At 35.8% G+C, this 21,705-nt stretch overlaps 1 protein-coding gene across 24 annotated transcripts in view; it reads right to left on the bottom strand.

The window, feature by feature from the left end:
- SLC10A7 (solute carrier family 10 member 7) overlaps positions 1–21,705 on the bottom strand; it is a 248,533-nt gene that overhangs the window by 221,595 nt on the left and 5,233 nt on the right. For all 24 annotated transcript variants that reach the window (XR_012006083.1, XR_012006078.1, XR_012006079.1 and 21 more), the window contains exons 2-4: positions 19,281–19,363; positions 13,300–13,436; positions 9,070–9,145 (exon numbers count right to left, since the gene is read on the bottom strand). Coding sequence is in view for 17 of the 24 variants with exons in the window: in XM_072773508.1 (XP_072629609.1) it covers positions 9,070–9,145; positions 13,300–13,436; positions 19,281–19,363 (296 nt within the window). In the remaining 7 variants the exon portion in view is untranslated. The remainder of the gene's footprint in view (positions 1–9,069; positions 9,146–13,299; positions 13,437–19,280; positions 19,364–21,705) is intronic.

Genomic DNA, 21,705 nt, shown 5'->3' on the forward strand with positions numbered 1-21,705 from the left:
GAATATAAATATTAGTGAAAGGGAATAGAAGGGAGGGGAGAAGAAATGGGTAGGAAATATCAGAAAGGGAGACAAAACATAAAGACTCCTAACTCTGGGAAATGAACTAGGGGTGGTGGCGGTGAATGGGTGATGGGCACTGAGGGGAGCACTTGACGGGATGAGCACTGGGTGTTATTCTGTATGTTGGCAAATTGAACACCAATAAAAGATAATTATTAAAAAAATAAAAAAAGAAGATCAAATTCTTGAGAAAGCAATAACTAGATGATTTCATCAATGACAAATCTCTACAAAGATGATGCTATGATGCTGATGCTTGTTTAATATGTTCCTGAGCAATTTGTAATTACTTCTGCATATGATTTCATGAGATCCCTATAAGCAATCCTATGAAATAAGAATGCAAAGATTATTTGGATGAGGAAACCAAGGCTTAGAGAGGTCCAGGGTTTACCTGGTGTGACCACTCAGACCACTAAGTAAGTAAAAGCAGGTATCAAACACCTGCTTTGATTCCTTGGCAAATGCACCCTTTGCTAAAAATCAGATGGCCTAGCAGCACGGCCACAGCACTTTGGTGATGTTGCACCACAGTGTGTTAAGCTGGCATTGGTTAATGATCAGGACTGGTCCTTATGTCCGAGGCAGAGATAGACCGAAAGGGGGGCGGTGGTGGTGATGTTGGTGGTCAAACAACTTCAGCTATAGAAAAGACCCAGAAACGGGAATCTGACAATGCTAAACAAAGTGTTTGAAGATCAGGTACCTGGAAGACATTCCCATTAGGATGGAAAAGGAGCCAGACAAGAAAAAAAAAGGAATGATCAGAGACAGGAGGAAGAGAATTAGGAGAGAAGAGTGTCAGGGAAGCAAAAGGAAGCAAGAGGCAAGTAGCTATGGTGTCAAAGGCTACAGTTAAATCAAGGAAAATAAGGACTGAGAATGAGCCACTAGATCAGGTAAACACAGATCACTGCCAACCATTAAGGGGACCATCTTGGTTAGAATGGTAGAAATGAAAGACAAATGAGAGAATTCTAAGTTACATACAAAATTCTTGAGCAATCTCGGTATGTTTCAAACAAGTTTTATAGCAGCTTTAAAACAAACACAGGCAACTTTTTGTAAAGCTTCTAAGAATGCTAACCCCACCCAGAAGATGAGACTAGGGTTAAAAGGTACATATAGCAGAAGAGTAGGGCCCTGCAATTTCTCACTGCTGCTGCTGTTCTGTTCTTCCATCTGCCAGAGAGGAAGAACGGTTACCACCCTAGAGAGCACAGGAGGCTGCAGAGAAACAAGTGCACATAACCCAGCTTACAAAAGGGCTCAACACTGATAGCCTTTTTCAGAAACGAGATTTCTCCAGGAGGCCATTTAACTTCCATTGCAAGCAAAAGCACTAACGGACCCCATTTAACAGAAGAGAAAGGCAAGGCACAGAAAAGCTGAGTGATTGCTAAAGCTAAGACAGTGACTGACAGGTCAGGTTTCCTTCTCACTTCAAGTCGGCTCTCTGCTGATCAGATCTACTCTAAATGCCTTTATAAATGTTTCAATGAATCTTATCTTCATGCATTGGATTAGCAAGATCAACTCCCCACTGATAATGCAAAATAACCCTGAAATGTTTCATGCCTGACTGATAAGCCAGAAATTGAACTTTCTGTCTCCATTTGGACTATGATGATCTTGATCTTTCACCTCTAGCAAAAATCTTCTCACAGCTGTAATTTTAAAGTTAGTAATGAGTGCTTCATTTGCTTTCCAAGCAGACAGAACACCTTTTTTAAATACACTCAGACTGCCATGACCTTCGTCTATGACTTAAAGAGTTCACCACATGTAATAATTTTCTTTGCTCAAGAGACATTCTTAAATTTTCTTTGAAGAGATTTGGGCAATAGCCCCATTGATGAAATTAAACACATGCACACTTTTTAACTTAATTACCTTTCTGCTATACCTGAAATCAAAACTTTTCTTTCAATGTGTTTGGAATTCCACATGACTACCAAAGGGTTTTAAAATCCTTCAACCTGCTAATTAAAATATAACAAAAATGCTAACTAAATACGTTTACATTAAAAGAAGCATAACATCTTAACCCTAGACTCAGCAAAGGAACAGCCCTACTGCCTTCAAGAAGCAAACACAGTCCAGATTCCTAAACTCAAGTTCTGACTGTCCTACATAGGTGAGTGAGGCTCAACTCACTTGGGGTTCATTTTAGGTTTTTTCTACACCAAAAATGGAAAACGACAATTTGATAAGAAAAAAAAAAAAAAAAGAAAAAAAAAAGGACCAATACAAAGCCATTTTACTCTGCTTTACCTCTTTTTGTGAGGTTTATATCATGAAATACAGGTTTTGAGTAGTATAATATCACACTAAATGTAGACTTCTGAAGGCAGATCTCATTCTCCTTTTATGCCCTGTGGTAGAAGGCAGTGTCTACATAAAGTGGGAGCTTAACTTCTGATTGAGTATTATATTTCTAAAGCTAGAAGGCTAGTGAACACAGCAGTGTTTATTATGCTTTAAACTGTATATATGTTTTACACACCTTTTGTAGATATAATTCATAATTTTTAAAGGAGAATGCTGAGGATCATCCACCATACATTCTAATTCAATAGATCTAAGGTAGAGATAAGGATACCCCCCAACCCCCCACCCACAGAATCTATGGGATTCACTTTGAGAAACAGAAAATAAACGAACCAACATAAATAACATGCATGTAATCAGTACACTACAGTGGTCAGTGTACCTTATTTTCATAGTTCAAACTACCAGGCTTATTAGCTTTAAACACAGATTAGAGTTTAGCATAAAATACTCTCAGACCTGACCGGAAACTCTTCCTACCTTGCCCTGATTTTTACTTATTATGATTCTTAATGCTTTTCTTTTTATTTTTTCCTTTAAATATTTGAAGGCAGAAATCCTTAATTATATTTCTCTCTTAACTGGTTTAATGCTCAGACTCAGAAAATTTTACAAGGTTGTACAGTTTTGCATCTTTACTCAGGAACCCAAAACCTAGTATTTACTACACATTTTTAGTCATTGGCTATTAGCTGAATCCTTCCTTTTCTCAGCTTGCAAAAGAAGAAATACTGAAGCAAAGAAGGATAGTGTAATTTTTTTCCAAACCCTACCTTTCCAGCTTTTTTCATGTAACAGCAGCATAAGTAACAGAGAAATGAAATATCTCTATAACAACAGCATGAAAACTACAGAACTCTCTCCAAACTTGGAAAAATAATGTACCAGTTTCTTGAAGAAGAAACTTCTTTCATAATCCCTGTGGTATTTACTATAAGGCAGAAGTTCCATGAATTTAAACAGAATGATTCCCTTAGCAAGTCCCCTAAGGTTTTAAACATCTATAAAGCTGTGTGTATGTATGTGGGGGGGGGGGGGGGGGGGATCTTATCTTTTACCACAGAACTTTACATTCGGAACATAAATGTAAACGAAACAAATGTATACAGTGGTAAACAAAGAATTAGTGTTTATTTCATGTCTCCCACATTACAATAAAATAGAAAACACGTTGACCTATCACTTCCTTATATTTGGCAATGAATCAGGGTTCACCAAGTCTTACTACTTTTTCTGTTATTTAAAAAAGGAACTAAAATTGCATGTGCACGTGCACACACACACAAGTGCTCACATGTAGACACACATATGCACACACACACGCACTACCATATAACCACCAATCAGACTGTGTCAACCACACACCCTATAATCACGGTATTGAAAAGTACATTTAAAACACTGGAATGAATAAATAATGATCACAAAAAAAGAACCTAGCCATGTTTCTAATATTTAAATGGAAGTAGTTTAAAATTTAAAAGCCACAAAATAAGACTGTCAGTCAGCTATGCCCTTAAACAATCTCATTTTAATATCTAAAGGATATGCTAGCATTCCAACATATATGCATTATTATGCACATACGTTTACTTTCTTTTGCTGCTAAAAATGATTATAAACTCCAGTTTATAATCACTGAAACAAAAATAATCTAACTTATAAAAACAAATTGTTTTTTAACTTTAACTAGGAATAGTAAGGCTATTTCTTGCTGAAGTACAAGCTGTGAGTTTAAGGAATGTGATAACTTTGAAATCATGACAAAACCTTTTGGTAACCAACAGTTTTAGGAAAAAAAAAATAAAATGAAAGGTGTATAAGTAACAGAAAAAACTTCCTTCTAAGTTATATAGAACAACTCTGCAAAATAAATATGAAATCATTTCAAGTGACTCTATTACACCTGCATACATCCCCCAAATCATTAAATACAAATATGTTACACAATCTCACATTTCCTTTAATACATGAGAGCATATACTAAACATATGTGTTTATATTAAAGATGTATATACAAATATTTGAAAGCATAAACTAAATGTAAACAACTTTGATAACACGAAATCTAGAAGGAAAGTTTTCTTACATGTTACAACTACTGCAGAGAACAGTTTGAAAGGACAGTGCAACATGGAAATGTGCCCGGTAGTTTTCCTACCATGTTGAAATGCATGAGAGTATAGGTCTGCTGCATGCAAGGCAGAACAGAGAATCACAGAGAAGTAGAATCAAAACCTTTACCTAATGGTACCTGACAGTGGACTCTGCTTTTGGGCCTTTTCATTTTACTTGCACCAATTTACAATGCATCCTTAGATTAGATTATTTCCAATATGTTATAGAAAAGATGAATCTTCACATTTACTTCAGCAAAAGCTTATATTCAGTTACCTTATAACATTACTTTAGAAAAACATTAAACTTAAAAGTATCTAATATCTTTACTTGAAGATCACTTTCTTCTACAATCTGATATAAATATTTTAAAAGTCTATTCATTTCATATCAAAAGAGACAACCCAACTGGACTTTGCAAGCTCAATTTTCAATATCTATGAAAATTGTAACTTACTCCCCAGGACTACAAAAATGCTCAATGATGATAGAGTCGCACAATATAATCATTTAACAAACTAAACCAATGATATTAGAAAACAAATTCAACATTATTATCATGCAACATCAATGCAAATAATTTAAATATCTACTGGAGAATAAGCATGTAAATATAATTTCTAATGCTATATATATATTTTTTTAATATATATTTTTTAAATTTATTTATGATAGTCACAGAGAGAGAGAGAGAGGGAGAGACATAGGCAGAGGGAGAAGCAGGCTCCATGCACCGGGAGCCCGACGTGGGATTCGATCCTGGGTCTCCAGGATCGCGCCCTGGGCCAAAGGCAGGCGCCAAACCGCTGCGCCACCCAGGGATCCCTAATGCTATATGTTAATGTCAAGAAAATGAGTGAACTTTGAACTTTTGCCAAAAGTCATCTGAGAACAAAAAGGATTTTTAGTTTTAAAGCACTTAAGGGAGTCACATCAGAGAGAAAGAGACAAATGACAACTTTAAGCCAATTAACACTGGTCTCAGTGTTAATTATACCAAAAAAGACCCTTTCCTCAGTCTTCAAAAGCAGTAGAAAGATAATCATGACAAAGACAGTCTAAGACTCCTGTAACTCCTCTAGCTCACTAATTATGTGGCAACTAAAAAGAACTATCCAGCATAATGAAACTCTGGTTAAATCCAACTCTGTAAATTCCATTTCTACACTAAGAAACTAAATGTGGCTAAGAGAAAGCATGATGCCAGGCTTCATTTTTTTTGAATTTTATTTATTCATGAGAAACAGAGAGACAGAGAGAGACAGAGACACAGAGGGAGAAGGAGGCACCATGCAGGAAGCCCAAGGTGGGACTGGATTCTGAGGTCTGGGACCATGTCCTGAGCCAAAGGCAGAAGCCCAACCACTGAGACACCCAGCCATCCCCAGGCTTCATTTTAAATGCATGACCATAGGTTTCAGCTGGTTCCTTAGTGCTTCCAGCAATGCTACCATACTCTCCAGTTAATTCACCCTCCTAGATGGTAATTGCAATTTTATCCTCTCATCTCAAACATAATACCCCCTACTCCAACATCACTTTCAGCTGCTGAGAAAAAAAGTGAAAATCAGAAGAGTACATGGGCAGCCCGGGTGGCTCAGAGGTTTAGCGCCGCCTTCAGCCCAGGGTGTGATACTGGAGACCGGGGATCGTCAGGCTCCCTGCATGGAGCCTGCTTCTGCCTGTGTCTGTGCCTCTCTCTCTCTCTCTCTCTCTCTCTCTGTCTCATGAATAAATAAATAAAACCTAAAAAAACAAACAAACCAGAAGAGTACAAAGAAAATGAGAAGAGAGCTAAGAAACAAAAAATCATCACAACTCCCAAGTATACCCTTTCTACCCATTTTCATGGATCTCTATCCACACACTGTCTTTTCTCCAGTTATCATCAATAAATGATCCAAGCTCCTACTGAAGTTCATGCAACCCAATACCATTCTCTTCCTATTGACCATATAAATTACTTCAGCACTCTCTTAAATCAACAACTTCCTCTCAACTATATAATCCCCATTATGATGGAAACATACTATCATTTCTGGGGGCATCTAGATGGTACAATGAATTAAGCATTCTACTCTTGATTTTGGCTCAGGTTGTGATCTCAGGGTCATGAAATTGAGCCCCACTCAGCACTCAGGGGGGAGTCTGCTTGAGATTCTCACTCCTTCTCTGCCTCTCCTGCTCATGCTCTATCTAAAATAAATAAATAAATCTTTAAAAAAAATACTGTCATTTCTGCATTTAAAAAAATCTTGACCTCATATCCCTTTTTAAATATAGCCCCATTTCTCTCTTTCCTTTTGTAACAAAGGACCTCAAAACAGTTGTGTATACTTTCTGTCTCTAACTCCTCTCCTCTTATTCTTCCTTGAGCCCATTCCAAATAAGCTTTTGTCCCTACTCCACAAAACCACTCTGGTTGAAGTTACCAATAACCTCCATGTAGCTTAATTCAATGGTCAATTCTCAGAATTCATTTTACACAAGTCATATCAGGAATTTGACATGGCTGATTACACCCTCCTCCTTCCAACACTGGCTTCCAGGATACCACACTCTCTTTTTTCTCCTTCTGTCTAATCTTCTCTGTTGCCTTTGCTGGTTACTCCTCATTCTGTGACCTCTTAATGTTGGAGGGTCCCAGAGCTCAGTCCTTGAACTTCATGTCCTTTCTAACTATGCCCTCTTCGCAAGTAATCTCATCCAATTTTTGCTTTAAATGCCATTCGATTAAAAAAAAACAATAGAATGGATTAATGAAACCAAGAATTGGTTCTTTGAGAAGACCAGCAAAATTGTTAAATCTCTAGCAAGATTCACTAAAAAAGAAAGAGGGAGTACCCAAATAAACAAAGTTACTAATGAAAGAGGAGAAATAACAACCAACACCACAGAAATACATTTATAACAGAGTATTTTTAAAAACCTATATGCCAAAAAGTTGGACAACTTAGAAGAAATGAATAAATTCCTAGAAACATATAACCTACCAAACTGAAGCTGAAAGAAATAGAAAATTTGAACAGATCAATGAAATTGAATCAGTAATAAAAAAAAAAAAACTCAAAAAATAAAAGTCCAGGACCAGACAGCTCCATAGGCAAATTCTACCAAACATTTAAAGAGTTAATATCCATTTTTTCAAACTATTCAAAAATACAAGAGGAAGGAAAACTTCCAAATTCACTCTATGAAGCCAGCATTACCCTGATGCACAAACCACATAAAAACACTACAAAAAGGAGAACTACAGGTTAATATCTCTCATGAATATAGATGTAAAAATCCTCAACAAAATATTAGCAAACTGAATCCAACAATATATTTTTAAAAACCATATACCATGATCAAGTGGGTTATCTTCCTGAGGCAGAAGGGTGGTTCAATATTTGCAAAGCAATCAATGTGACATGTCACATCAATAAGAGAAAGGATAAAAACTATATGATCAGTTCCACAGATCCAGAAAAAGCATTTTACAAAGTACAACATCCACTCCTGATAAAAACCTTCTGCAACCCCATTCTTTCACTTACTCAGTCTAAAGTCCTGGAGTCATTCATGACCTCTCTGTTCCTCTCATATCCCACATTTAATTCATCAGCATATCCTCTACATCCAGTATCCAACCACCTTTACTACCTTCACTACCATCCTACTCTTCGAAAGACATTGGTTGAGAAAATGAAGACAAGCTACAGACTGGTAGAGAATATTTACAAAGCATAGATCTATGAAGGACCTGCATCTAGAATATATAAAACTCACAACACTGATCAATAATAAAACAAACCATCTAGCTAAAAAATAAAAAGCCAAAAGATTTGATATTTCACGAAAGAAGACATGTACAGCAAGTAAATACATGAAAAGATAATAATGTTCAACATTATTAGTAGCTGGGAAAGATAAATCAAATTAAAACCACAATGAGATATCACTAGATACATATTAGAATGGCTGAGTTAAAAAAGACAATAAAAAAAAAAAAAGACTGACAATATCAAGTGCTGATGAGATATGGAGCATAAGAACTCCATATACTGCTATCTGAAATGTAAAATGGTACAATCACTTGGGAAAATAGCTTGGCAATTTCTTAAAAAGTTAAATATACACCTGTGGTCAAAGAAGAGTGTTTCTTTATTGATAGAAATGGTCTACTTCAGAAGCTATTTAGAGATGATTTAGAACAATTTATTGGTGATTGTTCCGTTGGTTGAAAAATGCTAAGTCCTACACCTCCAGGTGATCCAAACACTGAAAAGTACCTTTCCTTGGATTGCTTGTCATCTGTCTCCTAATTTCCCACTGAGGTAGAAAAATCACCATCTCTATTTCATTTACCTCCCTTGCTCTTCTCTTCGAAATCCTAATTTCCACTCATCATCATTAATGTTAGCATCATCCAAATTAATGAATATACCTATAGTTATGAAAGAAGTTTTCTGTGACATGATTTCTTCATCATAAAGTTAAATAAAATTTAAAAATAAAATAAAAAAAAAGTAAGGCATCTACTTATGTTTAAATAAAGTTAGCCCTATGACTCACCTCATTTCCACCAACTGCCTTGGTTAAAATCACTGCAGAAGACACAGGGGGAGGCATGCAACCTACTGTCTGCAAACTGGAAAATAAAAGAAAATGCAATTATAAGGGTTTTTTTCAATTATAAACAGCAATTCTCAAACTTTCAGCTCATAAAATGTATGTTCATGTTGCCATAATTTCATTAAATAACAGGCATAACATGATCATATACTTCTCTGATTCAGACTGTAGTAAATTCTAGTACCTATTCTAAATTCATTTTTTATTAAATTGTGTACACTCCCCAGATCATAACAAGAAGTCTATTCTCTGAGTTTAGGACACAAAACACATTGCATAACAAGCAAATGAAACTATGAGTGGTAAATCTAAATACTTAATATATAAAACATTACTTGTTATCCAAACCATGGATATACTTTCTACATAGATAGAACATACATTCTAGACATAAGAGAGCAGCTGGCCAGACTAAAAGTAGAAAGTTCATATAGGGAACAGAGGACACAGTGCCTGACTTTAACAAATTTTAAATGCAGGAGTCCAGATGACTTCTACTTGCATTTGTAGGAATCACCTACAAAAGTTTTACGCAATAAATTTACATTACATGTGAAATAAAAGAAAAAGAAAAAGAAAAGCTTTAACTCATTTTGACTGAAAACATGAAAAAACACTTTTAATAGAATTTCCAGTGCAATTCAAGTCTTCTTTTAAGGTCTATTTTCCCAAGTGATGCTTACGTTGTCTGTCCTATTACCAATTCCTAATCTCTGAGCCTTCCTCAAGATCATCACTATTATCATCACTGATACTTATTAAGCATTTACCATTTATAGTAGATACTATTCTAGATACTTTACTCATTTCTTCCTCACAAGTATTTAAGATAACTTCTATTATTAATCCCATTTTACTGAAAACTGAAGTTAAAAGAGAAGTTAAGTAACTTGTCCAAATTCACAAAGCCATCTACCAAGGATTAAACTTTTATTCTGGAATCCAGGGTCAATGGCTTATCTAGACCTATTATTCTAGTCTCTCTACTTTCTATTTTTCCTACCCCCAATACTAGAGACAAGTCCTCTCAGGTATTTTCAATCTTTCCCTCTCTTCTGGTCCCTTCCCTTCTAGGTACAAAAAAGCAGAGTTCTCCCTGTCTTAAAAAAAAAGAAAATCCCTAAGCTATATATTGAATACACATTACATATGATGTGTTCTATAGTTAGGATATATTCCTATTCCTATCTCCAAAAATATTCAATACACAAATGCAAATAACTAACAGCAAAATGAGTACTGTTGCCATTACGTTTCTAGCCCTAACTACCATTCCCAAATTTGTAGCTGCCTGTAACTGCCATCTCAAACTAAACATATCTAACATTTTCTAAAACATCAATTTCACCTCTGAATTTACTTACTTCTGTCAATGTGATAGTTTTGGTGGGCTTTTGTTCAATATCCAATTTGAAACTTTAGAGTTACACGTGGCTCCACTTGCTCCTCATAAATCAATGTATTATTACAACCAACTTTCCATTCTTTTCCATGACAGTTGCCATCATCCTCCTTCAGGTGCTTTTTGCCCAAGTTTGGACTTTTATAAATGCCTACTGAATGCTCTACCTCCATTCTTTCCCTTTACATAGCAAGGTAAGAAAGATGTGCTCAAAATATTTATTAATTTTAATGACTTAAACATGATCCTGAGGTAGGAGTCTACAACTCCCTCAAGTTAATATACTGTGTACTCTCAAACTGGGGAGGGGAACAGAGAAAAAGCGGACTAGGAAGAGCTTTCCCTATGTTAGTTAGGCTAATTGTGTGCTCCTTTAAGCTTAATATCCTGAGATGAGAACTCTATCTCAGCTTCCTGAGATTGTAAGCCCTACTCTACTAATAATAAACCCAGTACAATGCTATCAGATTAATCCTTCTTAATGGCCATTTTTTAGCATGTTGTTCTCTTGTTTAATATATTTAAGAATTCCCCATCATCTAGAGATGCAAACCCAAACAGCTCAGCCCAGTAGTTCAGACCTTTTGCAACAAGGCTGTGAGGAACATTTTTATCTTTGTCTCCCACTAATGCCTTATTTTGGTATTTTAGGAATACACAGCCTTTGCTGAGCCTCTTACCCTTTAACTCATTACACTACTTCTCTAACAAATCATATGCTGCCCCACTGTGGTTGGTTACTATTTTATATTTGTATCTCCCACATATCCAACTACCCTGGATGTTTCCTGAATACAAGAAAAATGAGTTATCTTCCTATTCCTTGAGTGCCCTTTCCATGGGAAACACTCAGTAACTATTGGTTCTTATTAATATGCATCATACATGGCCGCTGTAAAATTATGTTATCATAGTTCTGTGGTATTTTATGTTTTTCGGTGAAAATCTTATGCTTATGCTCTCAAACTCAGTTTGCCCAAACCAGCAGTCTTAATTTCCCCCTTCTTGTCCTATTGTTTCTCCTCAGCTAAGAAAATGCCACCAATTACCCCGTGGCTCAGACCCAAAGTCCAGACGTCATCCTTGATTCCTTCCTGTCCTCTCTCCACATCCTATCCATCCATAGGTCCTGAGAGCTCTAATTTTACAATACATCCTCCAATGCCCACTTCTTTCTCCTGCACAGCTACCTTACCACCGGAGCCTCCAAGCTGGTCTCCTAGCCTTCTCTCATCCCCTCAACTATCTATTCTCCATGCAGTAGCCAGGACAATAATTTGAAAATACAGATCAGACCACAACATTCCCTCACTTAAATCTCTCCGGTAGCTTTCTGTTGCACACAGACTAAAATCTGAATGTTTTTATCATGGACCCTACAAGGCTCTGTGTGACCTGGCCCCTGCCTACCTTTCCAAGTCATATCATTCTCCCTTTGTACTGTCAGGCTCTGGCCATCATCATCATTTTCCTGACCCTAAAAAACCAGGCTTGTCCCTGCCTTGCAGCCTTTACACATTCTTTTCTTTTACCTAGAACATTCTATTCCTAGAACTCTGCCATCTAAATTAATCATTGGCACCCACCCAACCACTTTCAACTATCTCACAGTTTTACTTCCCATCACTTATCTCTATCTTAGTCATCTACCTGTTTATTGCCAATAACACTGAAGTCTTCTCAACCAGCAAAACTGGCACTTTGCCATTTTTCTTCACTATTGCTTCTCCAACACCTATAAGTAACTCCTGGCACATAGTGGGAAGTAAACAAGTGATCTGAATAGATGAATAAGTGATCTCGATTGAGATCCTCAACACCATTACCAGGCAGACAGTAAAAGTATGACTATCCTCATTATTTGTAGGCAGGGAAATTAAGGTTTAAATCTACTACATGACTTCTTCAAAGTTGCACAGCCAGTTAGGGACAGGGTCAGAAAGCAATCTCGGGGCTCTAAGTTCAATGTTTTAACTATTAGATTATTATACCATGCTGCTGAAATGTGGTTAGTTTTAAACCACTTCAAATAATTTTTAAAATTCATTAAATTCTTTTAATAAACATGGCATTTTTAATGGAAGAAGAGTATCTAATAAAAATCTATTGTTAATTCAACTATTGTATCAAACATAGAACAAGTAAAAAAAGTAAATGTTTATTTGCTATATAGATTTTTTCTTTCCTACACGTTAAAATAACATATATTATACTCAGCCATTATCTATATACATTTGGTAAAATATAGAATGTACAAGCTAAAACACCCAACTGGCAGTATATTTTACACCTTCTATTCTCTTCCATCTTTCTCCCAACACAGCTTTTTAATATTCCCAGCAGACTATCCATCCCAGAATGTTAAGATTAAAATTGAGGGTGTGTATATATTAAGATTGTGTTATAATTAAGAGCACACTTATGTTGATGAGCACTGAGTAATATACAAAATTGTCAAATCTTTATACTGTACTCCTGAAACTATAATCACACTGTATGTTAGCAATACCAAAATTATAATTAAAAAAAAATTACTAATAAAACTCTTTGAAAAAAAGAAAAAAATCATGTTAGAAAATTCTTTGATGAATCGTCTCCTTGATGAACACTATCATTTTAAAGCATAATAATTTTTTTTAAGTATAATAATTTTTAAAGTGTTTTATTTCCTTATAAGATACCACATATAAGCTCTTGTGTACATAGTTGCCACAGAAACAATAAAATTGCCTCATTAAAAGTGGATCTTTCAAAATATTTAAACATACCCTTTTAAAAGCCATTCATTGATGGGTGTGATTGATAAAAGCTGAAGAAAAAGCCATATTGTTGCTGGGAAGAATGCAAGTGTAAAGATCTGAATGAAAAGGTGCAGTTTTATATGCACCAAAGCACTGGTCAGCTCCTGCAAAAATGAAAGACACAAAACAGTAAAGGTAAGAAAACTATTTTTCTGGAGAGAGGCGGCTACTAAAATAACATCAAATAAATTAATTTTTAATTTGGAGTTATTTCAGAGTTCTTTATCTCTAAACATAGACATAACAGATGGACTTTAAGGGGGAAAAAAAAGAGGTATTCTTATACAAAATGTCTGAAATATTCTAATTGTTTTCTGAGTATACAATATACCCCAACAATTCAGATTTGTAAAATTCTGGACCAAGACTGAGCCAAGTACCTTTACATTAGTATAGACCTGAGGATTGTTGACACTGAACAAACATGTATGTAACTACTAAAGGACCCATTACATTTTAATTAAATATGATTAATCTCCAATAAGGCCTCACTTTAGCAAGATGTTACCAATCTACACACAAATCATAATTTTTAAAAATGTTTTCCCCAACAATATTCTACAATTCAAAATGGCTTTTCCCCCCAAAATCAACTTTCTAGATTTCTTTGCAAATGCTTACTGAACAGAGGCTATGTGCCATGCTCTGAGCTTGTCACTTTATGTGTTATCTCATTTAATCCTCACGACAGCCCCATTTGATATTATCATCCTATCTTACTGAGGAGGAAATTGAGGTTGAGAGCTACCATACAGTGAAGCTCAGAATCAAATTAGTTTCTGGTATGCTAGCAAACTCATGTCTGCTTCCTCCGTTTTACCACACTATTGCCCCCAGATGGAAGAAATTCACATTAAACATGACAAACCAGGTACATGTTATATGTCTCACAGATAAAAAAGGATAATGAGTTAAATCTGGGGGGTTCAAATATATACAAACTAACAAGTATTTGCATTTGGATTTCTTTGGGTTACAGTGTTACTCCATTGAAATAAGACAAATTCAGAAAGCAGTAGAAAAAGTACAGTCTTATAAAATATGCAAGAAGTCATTAAAGCACAAAGATGCCAGAGATTCACCGGTTATAAAGATAGCACTGTAAGGTCTCCCCTACTTCAAGTAAGACATTCGAGAAATCCTCAGCCTCATAGACATTAGCCAAAGTTTATCAGTTTAATGGACAGTAGGTTAATGAAGACTCTGATCGCCACTTTCAAGGATCTGCCTCATTGGTTCCCACTACTTATCTCCCTCTATGAAGACACACAGCAGTAGCAGTGTGGTCACAAAACATCTCTAATGACACTGAAGGCAATTCTGGCAATCTGAGTCTAATTTCAGACAAATGGGAGGCACTGGGCAGACCAGAAGCCACACCAGGCCCATGGATCTGATCTAAGATAAAAGGAGCCATCCTTACACTGTATCAGAATTTTTAAAATTTCACCCAGAGAAAACTTGAGAAGCAGCAGTTCCAAGAATGCTCAGCAGTTTCAAAACTAAATCCCACTCAAATATACTCAGAGGTATTTGATAAATACCAAATAAATATTAATATTTTAATTTTTAACTGTAACAAAATGATTAGCCAGAATGCAGTTACCAAGGAAACCGCATATACTTTAGATAGGAATATGAAGCAGCATAACTTTTCTGAAAAGTGACTTGGGAATATATATCAAGACGATAATACGATTCACAATCCTGGATCCCAAAGAATTGATCAGGACAGCATCATCTATTATAGTAAAATCAGGAAACAAGTTAAAAGTCCAAAAATGGGTGAATAATTAAGTAACTTAAAGTATGACAAGACTGTTACAAGCTAGCAAAAACCATGTTAAAACTGTGTTGACAATCATGTGGGAACACAAGATCTCTTCCCTACTCAACCAATAGGAGTATTAACTGGCACAGCCTAAGGACAGCAATCTGGCAATTCATCCCTTCAGTCAACAAACAATGAGAATCCAACTCTGTCCTAGGTACTTGGAATATGTCACAACTTACACTGATTTGACTTGGCAATTCTATTTCTAGGAATTAATCCTTCACATTTTCTCCCAAATGTGGGAAAATGGACAATTTTTAGGTTATCCTTTGCAGCACTTTTATAATAGCAAAACCTTAAAAATTACCTAAGTGTCCCTCAATAGAGACCTAGTAAAATAAATCGTGACACATTCATAATATGGAACGCTTTCAAAAAAAAAAAAAAAAAAAAAAAAGGACGCTTTCCAGCATTCGAGAAGAAACAAGTTCTTTACATGTTCATATGAGACTATCTCCAAGATATGTTTTTTGAGTAAAACAAGACAGGGTGGCATGCAGTACAAAACATCACAGCTTGAAAGGGAGGAGGGGGTAAAGCACATATATTTTTCACAGACTATCTCTGGAAAGATACACAGAAACTATTAACATTGGTTATCTCCAGATACCTGATAGAGGGTAGAAAAGAAGACTTCTCATCATATATACTTTTGTACCCTTTGATTTATGTTCATAAAAGAAAACAAAATGTAAATTTCATATACATGAAGAAAAATTAAATTAATATATTAAGTTACATAAAAATTATAATTATACAATGTTACATGGGAAAAAAGATTATATATGTATGGACATATGTGACATATGCAAGTATGCATATACATGTATGTATACTTACATATATACAATTTAAAAAATATTTCCTTTTTAAATATTCTATATGTAAAACATGTTTAGGAAAAAAGGGACTAAAAATCATAGAGATGTTAATACTAGTTGTTTTTATTCTTTCTAATCTTTCTACAATAGGAGAATAACACTTTTGTAATAGAAAAAGTTATAAAAACCAAAATGTAGTTTAAAAATACTAGCTGATCTAATAAATGACAATTATAAGCAATTGCCATTGCATCAGAATAATGGAACAATAAATATTCCAGCAAAATGAATCACAAAGGCTCACCATGTTGGGTCATGAGGGGCCTCTTAACAACAGGGAAGTAGCAGGCATGGAGTATTCCTAAGAAAGATTTTCAAGGCTATCACAAAAACCCAGGGTTATATTTTCCAAATCTTCTTCATATAATCATAAAGATAAAATAAGGTGACAAGGGAAAAGAAAAATGCAAGTGAACACTATAACATCCAAAATAGCATAATTCTATACATACTCATGCAGAATTTAGGGCTACCTATTCAAATAAATGCCATCATGAATTACTTAAAAGTTGATTCTGCATGACATTTTATTTATTCACATGTAATACAGGTCAAATTCCATTAAAATAAACTTAAGGAGATACTCCAAATACTGATTATACCAGAGTTATCACGGACAGTATCAAGAATTGCTTAAAATCGGGGGCTCTGACTGAGATGTAGAAATATTTTCATTACATACCAATTTCCCTTCTAACTCTTATTTGACCTTTATTTGATTCACTTTCTGAGAATCAGTCTATAGCTCTGAGCTGGAAACAAGCAGCATGAACCTGAAGTTTAAAATTTGCTGTATTTACTTCTAAGGCAGTAGAGGTTCAAAAAATAATCTGTTTAGTTAAATAAGCAAAGACCTGTATACTCTGCCCTACTCAGGACCCTTTCCAGGCTCTGAGCATTTTGCTCATCTTTGTTTCCAACCCAGTGCCAAACACAGTGCCTTGTAGCCACAGGCATTTCATAGGTATTATAAGATTTCATAGGTTCGTCTGAGATTAGTCCTGCCAGGGTCTGCTAAGTGACAAATCCTCTGAAACTGTAGCTCCTAATTAGCTAAACATACAATATATTTCAAATGTGACTTATTTGACTTGGGTACAACAAATTTTCAGAAAACATTTCAACAGATGTTTTAAAATCTAGAAATCAACAGTCATAAAACTGGAGACAGCATTAAATCTTTTTAGTGTTAAGTGTTAACACAGTTCTTTATGATTTTATTAAATCAGCAAAACAAATTTTAGAATATACATCATTATATCAATGTATGGGTAATACTACATGAAATGCTCAGTATAAATCAAACTTGAATGGGACCAATGTAAATGCTCTCAAATAAACTCAAGTCAGTAACAACTTACCATCTCCTATGTGTGAAAATGCACTATGCTAATAGCGTTCAAAAAGTTGTCCCAGCTGAAATAAATGTTAAGATTATTAACTAGGAAACAAGTAACAAAATTGCTAAAACTGTTTGTTTGCCCAGGAAATTAGCAGGCCCTAAAGATGGTTTAACATTATACAATGATACAATCTAGACCATCTTAAGTTAAGTGGATCTTGAAAATTACTTAATGTAGTATAGTTTGAAAAGGGCCATTGATGGAAGAAATGACTTTGATGGCTACTTAGATACCGTGATAAAGCACAGGATTAAGGCATTTCATCGTTAGATCCAAATTAGCTGGATGACTCTGAAGGTTTCCTAGGTGCTTACAGAAGAATTTGGTCCTTAGAGAAATGCTGATAGCTGTGACATTCTTCCTTCTTAAACTCCTGCATCCCACAAAGTTGGCTGCATTACAGAATCACATTAAGCAAGAAGCTGGGAGTTAGAGAATCAAGTCTCTTGCCAGATTTCTCATGGCATAAGTAACAGCTGTAGCCGTTAAGCAGCCACCAGGGGACATAGAGCAATGTCCCAAGAAGAGGACTTGGGTAAGGCAGCTGCTCCACAAAGGGCATTAGCCACCAGCAGGAAGACCTCCAAGGAAGAACAGTCCAGCACCATGGGAGTATCAAATATTTTTCTGTACCACTAGGCCCCATATTTGAGAACCAATTGAACAAAGATGTTGACAGAAAAAGCCTGTGCCCTCTAAGATCATAGTCCTCTCATGTCAATATAATTTGCAGAAAGGAGATCTAACATATTTTGGAAATTCCATCCCATGCCAGTTATTTTCAGAAGAACAGGTAGTGAGGATATTCAGAATTTTTGAGACAAGTTTATCAGATACTACACAGGGATCCCATTTATATAAAAAATGTTCCAGTAGAAAGATTTATACCAACCAGATGACTAGAGAATACATAAGTTTAGAAAAACCATATTTTTTCCATGTTGCTATTAGGACGGTCAAAAAAGGAGGTAACTAAATTTGGTCCTCATTCAAATCATACTTAAAGTAAGTAAAGCAAAGACATGATGTTGAAACAAAATTTTAACTTTTAAAGCTATTTAAAAAAAAAGCTTGCATGGAAGATTTCCCTCTCAACTTAAGAATAAGCATTTTAGAATAAGAACTTTAAAAACCCTAAGTAATTTCTTCAAAAACAAATAGGCACATTTCCCCTTTTTTCCCTTCTATTATATGTCAAAAGAGAATAATAAATTCTACTCATTCCTCTCTTGGATGTTAAAAAATGTCTGATTTCTTTACTTCTAGGAGAATCCCATGTTCAGTGACACCCGTATCCACATGTCTTCATAATGAATTGGGACATAGTATGAAAAATCCCAATTTTCTCTTGAAACATTTGTTAATATTTCATAGATATGCCAGCAAAGAATATACTTTAAAAAAATACAAATGAGTTAAAAATTACAACATGTATCACTTGAGCAGCATCAGTCCTGACAACAAAATTTCATCCACAAAAATTAGGAAATCCAACTAAACATCAACCTAAATATGCCATAGCAGTCACCGCCATAGTCACTGCCAAAATCTGAGGAAGACCTAAAGTAGATGCTTCATTCAGTTCAGTTCCTCTATTAAAAACATACCTATTCTAACCACACCCTCAGGGGCTGTGTTGTTCAATTACAAAATTTCTGTAATATGTAGGTTCAAAATATAGTCCTTCACTCAAGTTCAAGTTGTCTTCTGTTAGAGTGAAGCCTTTAGACCAGTTACATACATCTTTTGAAATGATTCTGAAATTTCAAAATAATAAGCACCAATTAAATTTTCCTCCCTGCTTGTCACATGCCCCATAGGTGACAGTACCTCTGTTTTTAATGATAGTCCACTATTAAAGAATATCGTCGCAACAGCAATGTAGGAGACAGTTATTTCTGGCTTCAGTGGTCCTAAAGAGAAAGAAAGAAGTTACCATTAGATAAGAATTTCCAGTGGATAACTTGGTATGAAAGAAGAATTCGTTGTGGGAGGGCAAATAGTACTTCAAATCTTAGGGTTGCCCTAATATACTACTGTTCTGACAGAGTTAAACATTTGCTGTGATGCAGTCTAACTCCAAAGGGGATTTTCTAGAAGGCAAGGACCATGGCTGTCCAGTTCAGCACAGTATCCTCAGACCAGAAGAATAAAAAATAAATTGCTCTCACACAGGAGAACAGGGGGGCAACATCCTTTGGTATTAGGCCCTAAACCCATCTACCACAGTATCAGTGCTTATACAAGAATCAAAATTCCCAAACCAAAGAAGAGAATCAACGGAAGAAGTTCCCTTCTCTTTGGCAAATATTATTTTATTCCTTCTAGGATACCAGAAATAAAAACTTGTATTCGTGAGTACATTCAATTCTGCCTAAGAGCATTTATTTCTACAAATATTTATTAAGCACTTACTATGTGAATGAGATAATGCACATGGAGTAACAGCATGCTAACAATAGGTTAGGTTTGCCATTATTACTACATTGTGCCAGGCCCTGGCTATCTGTAGGGAACCAGACAGGCCTGATCTTTGCCCTCTGGAAAATCCTTTCTAGAGTTAGGCTGGCATCACCTCCAATGCATTAATGCTCTAAGGACAATAGCAGCAACCCGAATATTTACTTCTTTTTGTAGCCAGTATACAATTGTCCTGAACACCTAATGTGTTAACCAAAGAGCAACATTCTTTTAAAAGATTTAGTTCTAAGAAAATACCATTTTGTACTTATATACCAGTGGTTCTCCAGCAGCCAGCAATTTTGCCTCCCACAGACATTTGGCAATGTTTGGAAACTCTTTTTGGTTGTTATAATTCAGAAAGTAGGGCACGTTACTGGCATCTAATAGATAGAGATCAGGAATTCTGTTCAACAACCTCGAGGGCACAACAGCCCACGCAACAACAAAGAATTATCATGTCCAAAACATCAACAGAACGGAGGTTGAGAACATTGGCATATGTCAACATGTTAAAATCTGATCACCCCAGAACCGACACTCTATTCAGCCCTCTCATGCTGAGTTGAATAGTGTCCTCCAAAAATTCATGTGCATCCACAACCTATGAATGTGACCTTATTTGGAAACTGGTTCTTTGCAGATAAAATCAAGTCAAGATGAGGTCTTCATGGATTATGGTGGGCCCTAATCCAACGACTAGTATTCTTGCAAGTAGAGGTAAATTTGGACAGAGTTACACACAGAGGCAAGACGGCCATGTGAAGACAACAGATGTAAAGCCTGGAGCTATATGACCATAAGCCAAGAAACACCAAGGATAGGCAGTAACCACCACAAGCCAGACGCCAGGAAAGATTCTTCCCTAAACCTTCAGTGGGAGCATGGCCCTTGACTTCAGAATTCCAGCCTCTGGAATAATTTCTAAAAAATACATTTCTGTTGTTCTAAGCCACCCAGTTTGTGTGAATCTGGTGTGGTAGCACTAGGAAACTAATACCCTCACTTATGCAACAAGACCACAATCATAGCTCCTCCATTCCCTGCAGCCTTCCACCATAATGACAGATATTGCTCGATAATGTAACACCAAGCTCAGGAAAAATCACTGTTTAGTCAACAAATATTTACTAAGCAAATACTATATTTTGGGAGTTTGTACCACATCAATGAACAAAAAGAAACAAAGATCTCCTCAAACATAGCAGTAAATTCTCGTATGTACTTGGCATTTAAACAAATTATTTTGCTGAGATCTGAGAAACAGGAGAAAAAGGAAGAAGGCAAGTGCAAAAGGCATTGAATTTCAAGGCAGTGTAAGTGTTCCAAAACTTAAAAAGGGGTGTATTTTTTATACTTGTGAGTGAATCTGTCTCTGTAGCTCACACTTAAGAAATAACGTTTCCTGTACAACTAAGGAAGCTGAATCAGGCAGATTTTAAAGTCAAGGAATCTGGCTTGTTTTGGAAGTAAATGCCTTCCAGGAATTTTAAATAACTTGTTTATTTGTCTTAAAACATTTTTATTTTCCTCCAATCCTTTGCTTTTTATGAGATCTTATTCTTGTCAACTACACTTCTGCCCACAGCAGTGCCCCAGCATTTCTATACGGGGTGAGTTAAAATTAGCAATGTGGTCGCAAGGGAGAGCAGGGGACACATCCAAAGATGTATCTCTACAACAAGGACATGGCTTACTTAGAGTGCATGTTTCTTTGGGGCAGCTAAAGCATCTGCCTTAGTTGGCTTATTTTTTAAGAAGCTAACTCTTCCATGCTACACACACACACACACAC

This window comes from Canis lupus, chromosome 13 (genome assembly GCF_048164855.1).
Source record: "Canis lupus baileyi chromosome 13, mCanLup2.hap1, whole genome shotgun sequence".
NCBI classification, from domain to species: Eukaryota; Metazoa; Chordata; class Mammalia; order Carnivora; family Canidae; genus Canis; species Canis lupus.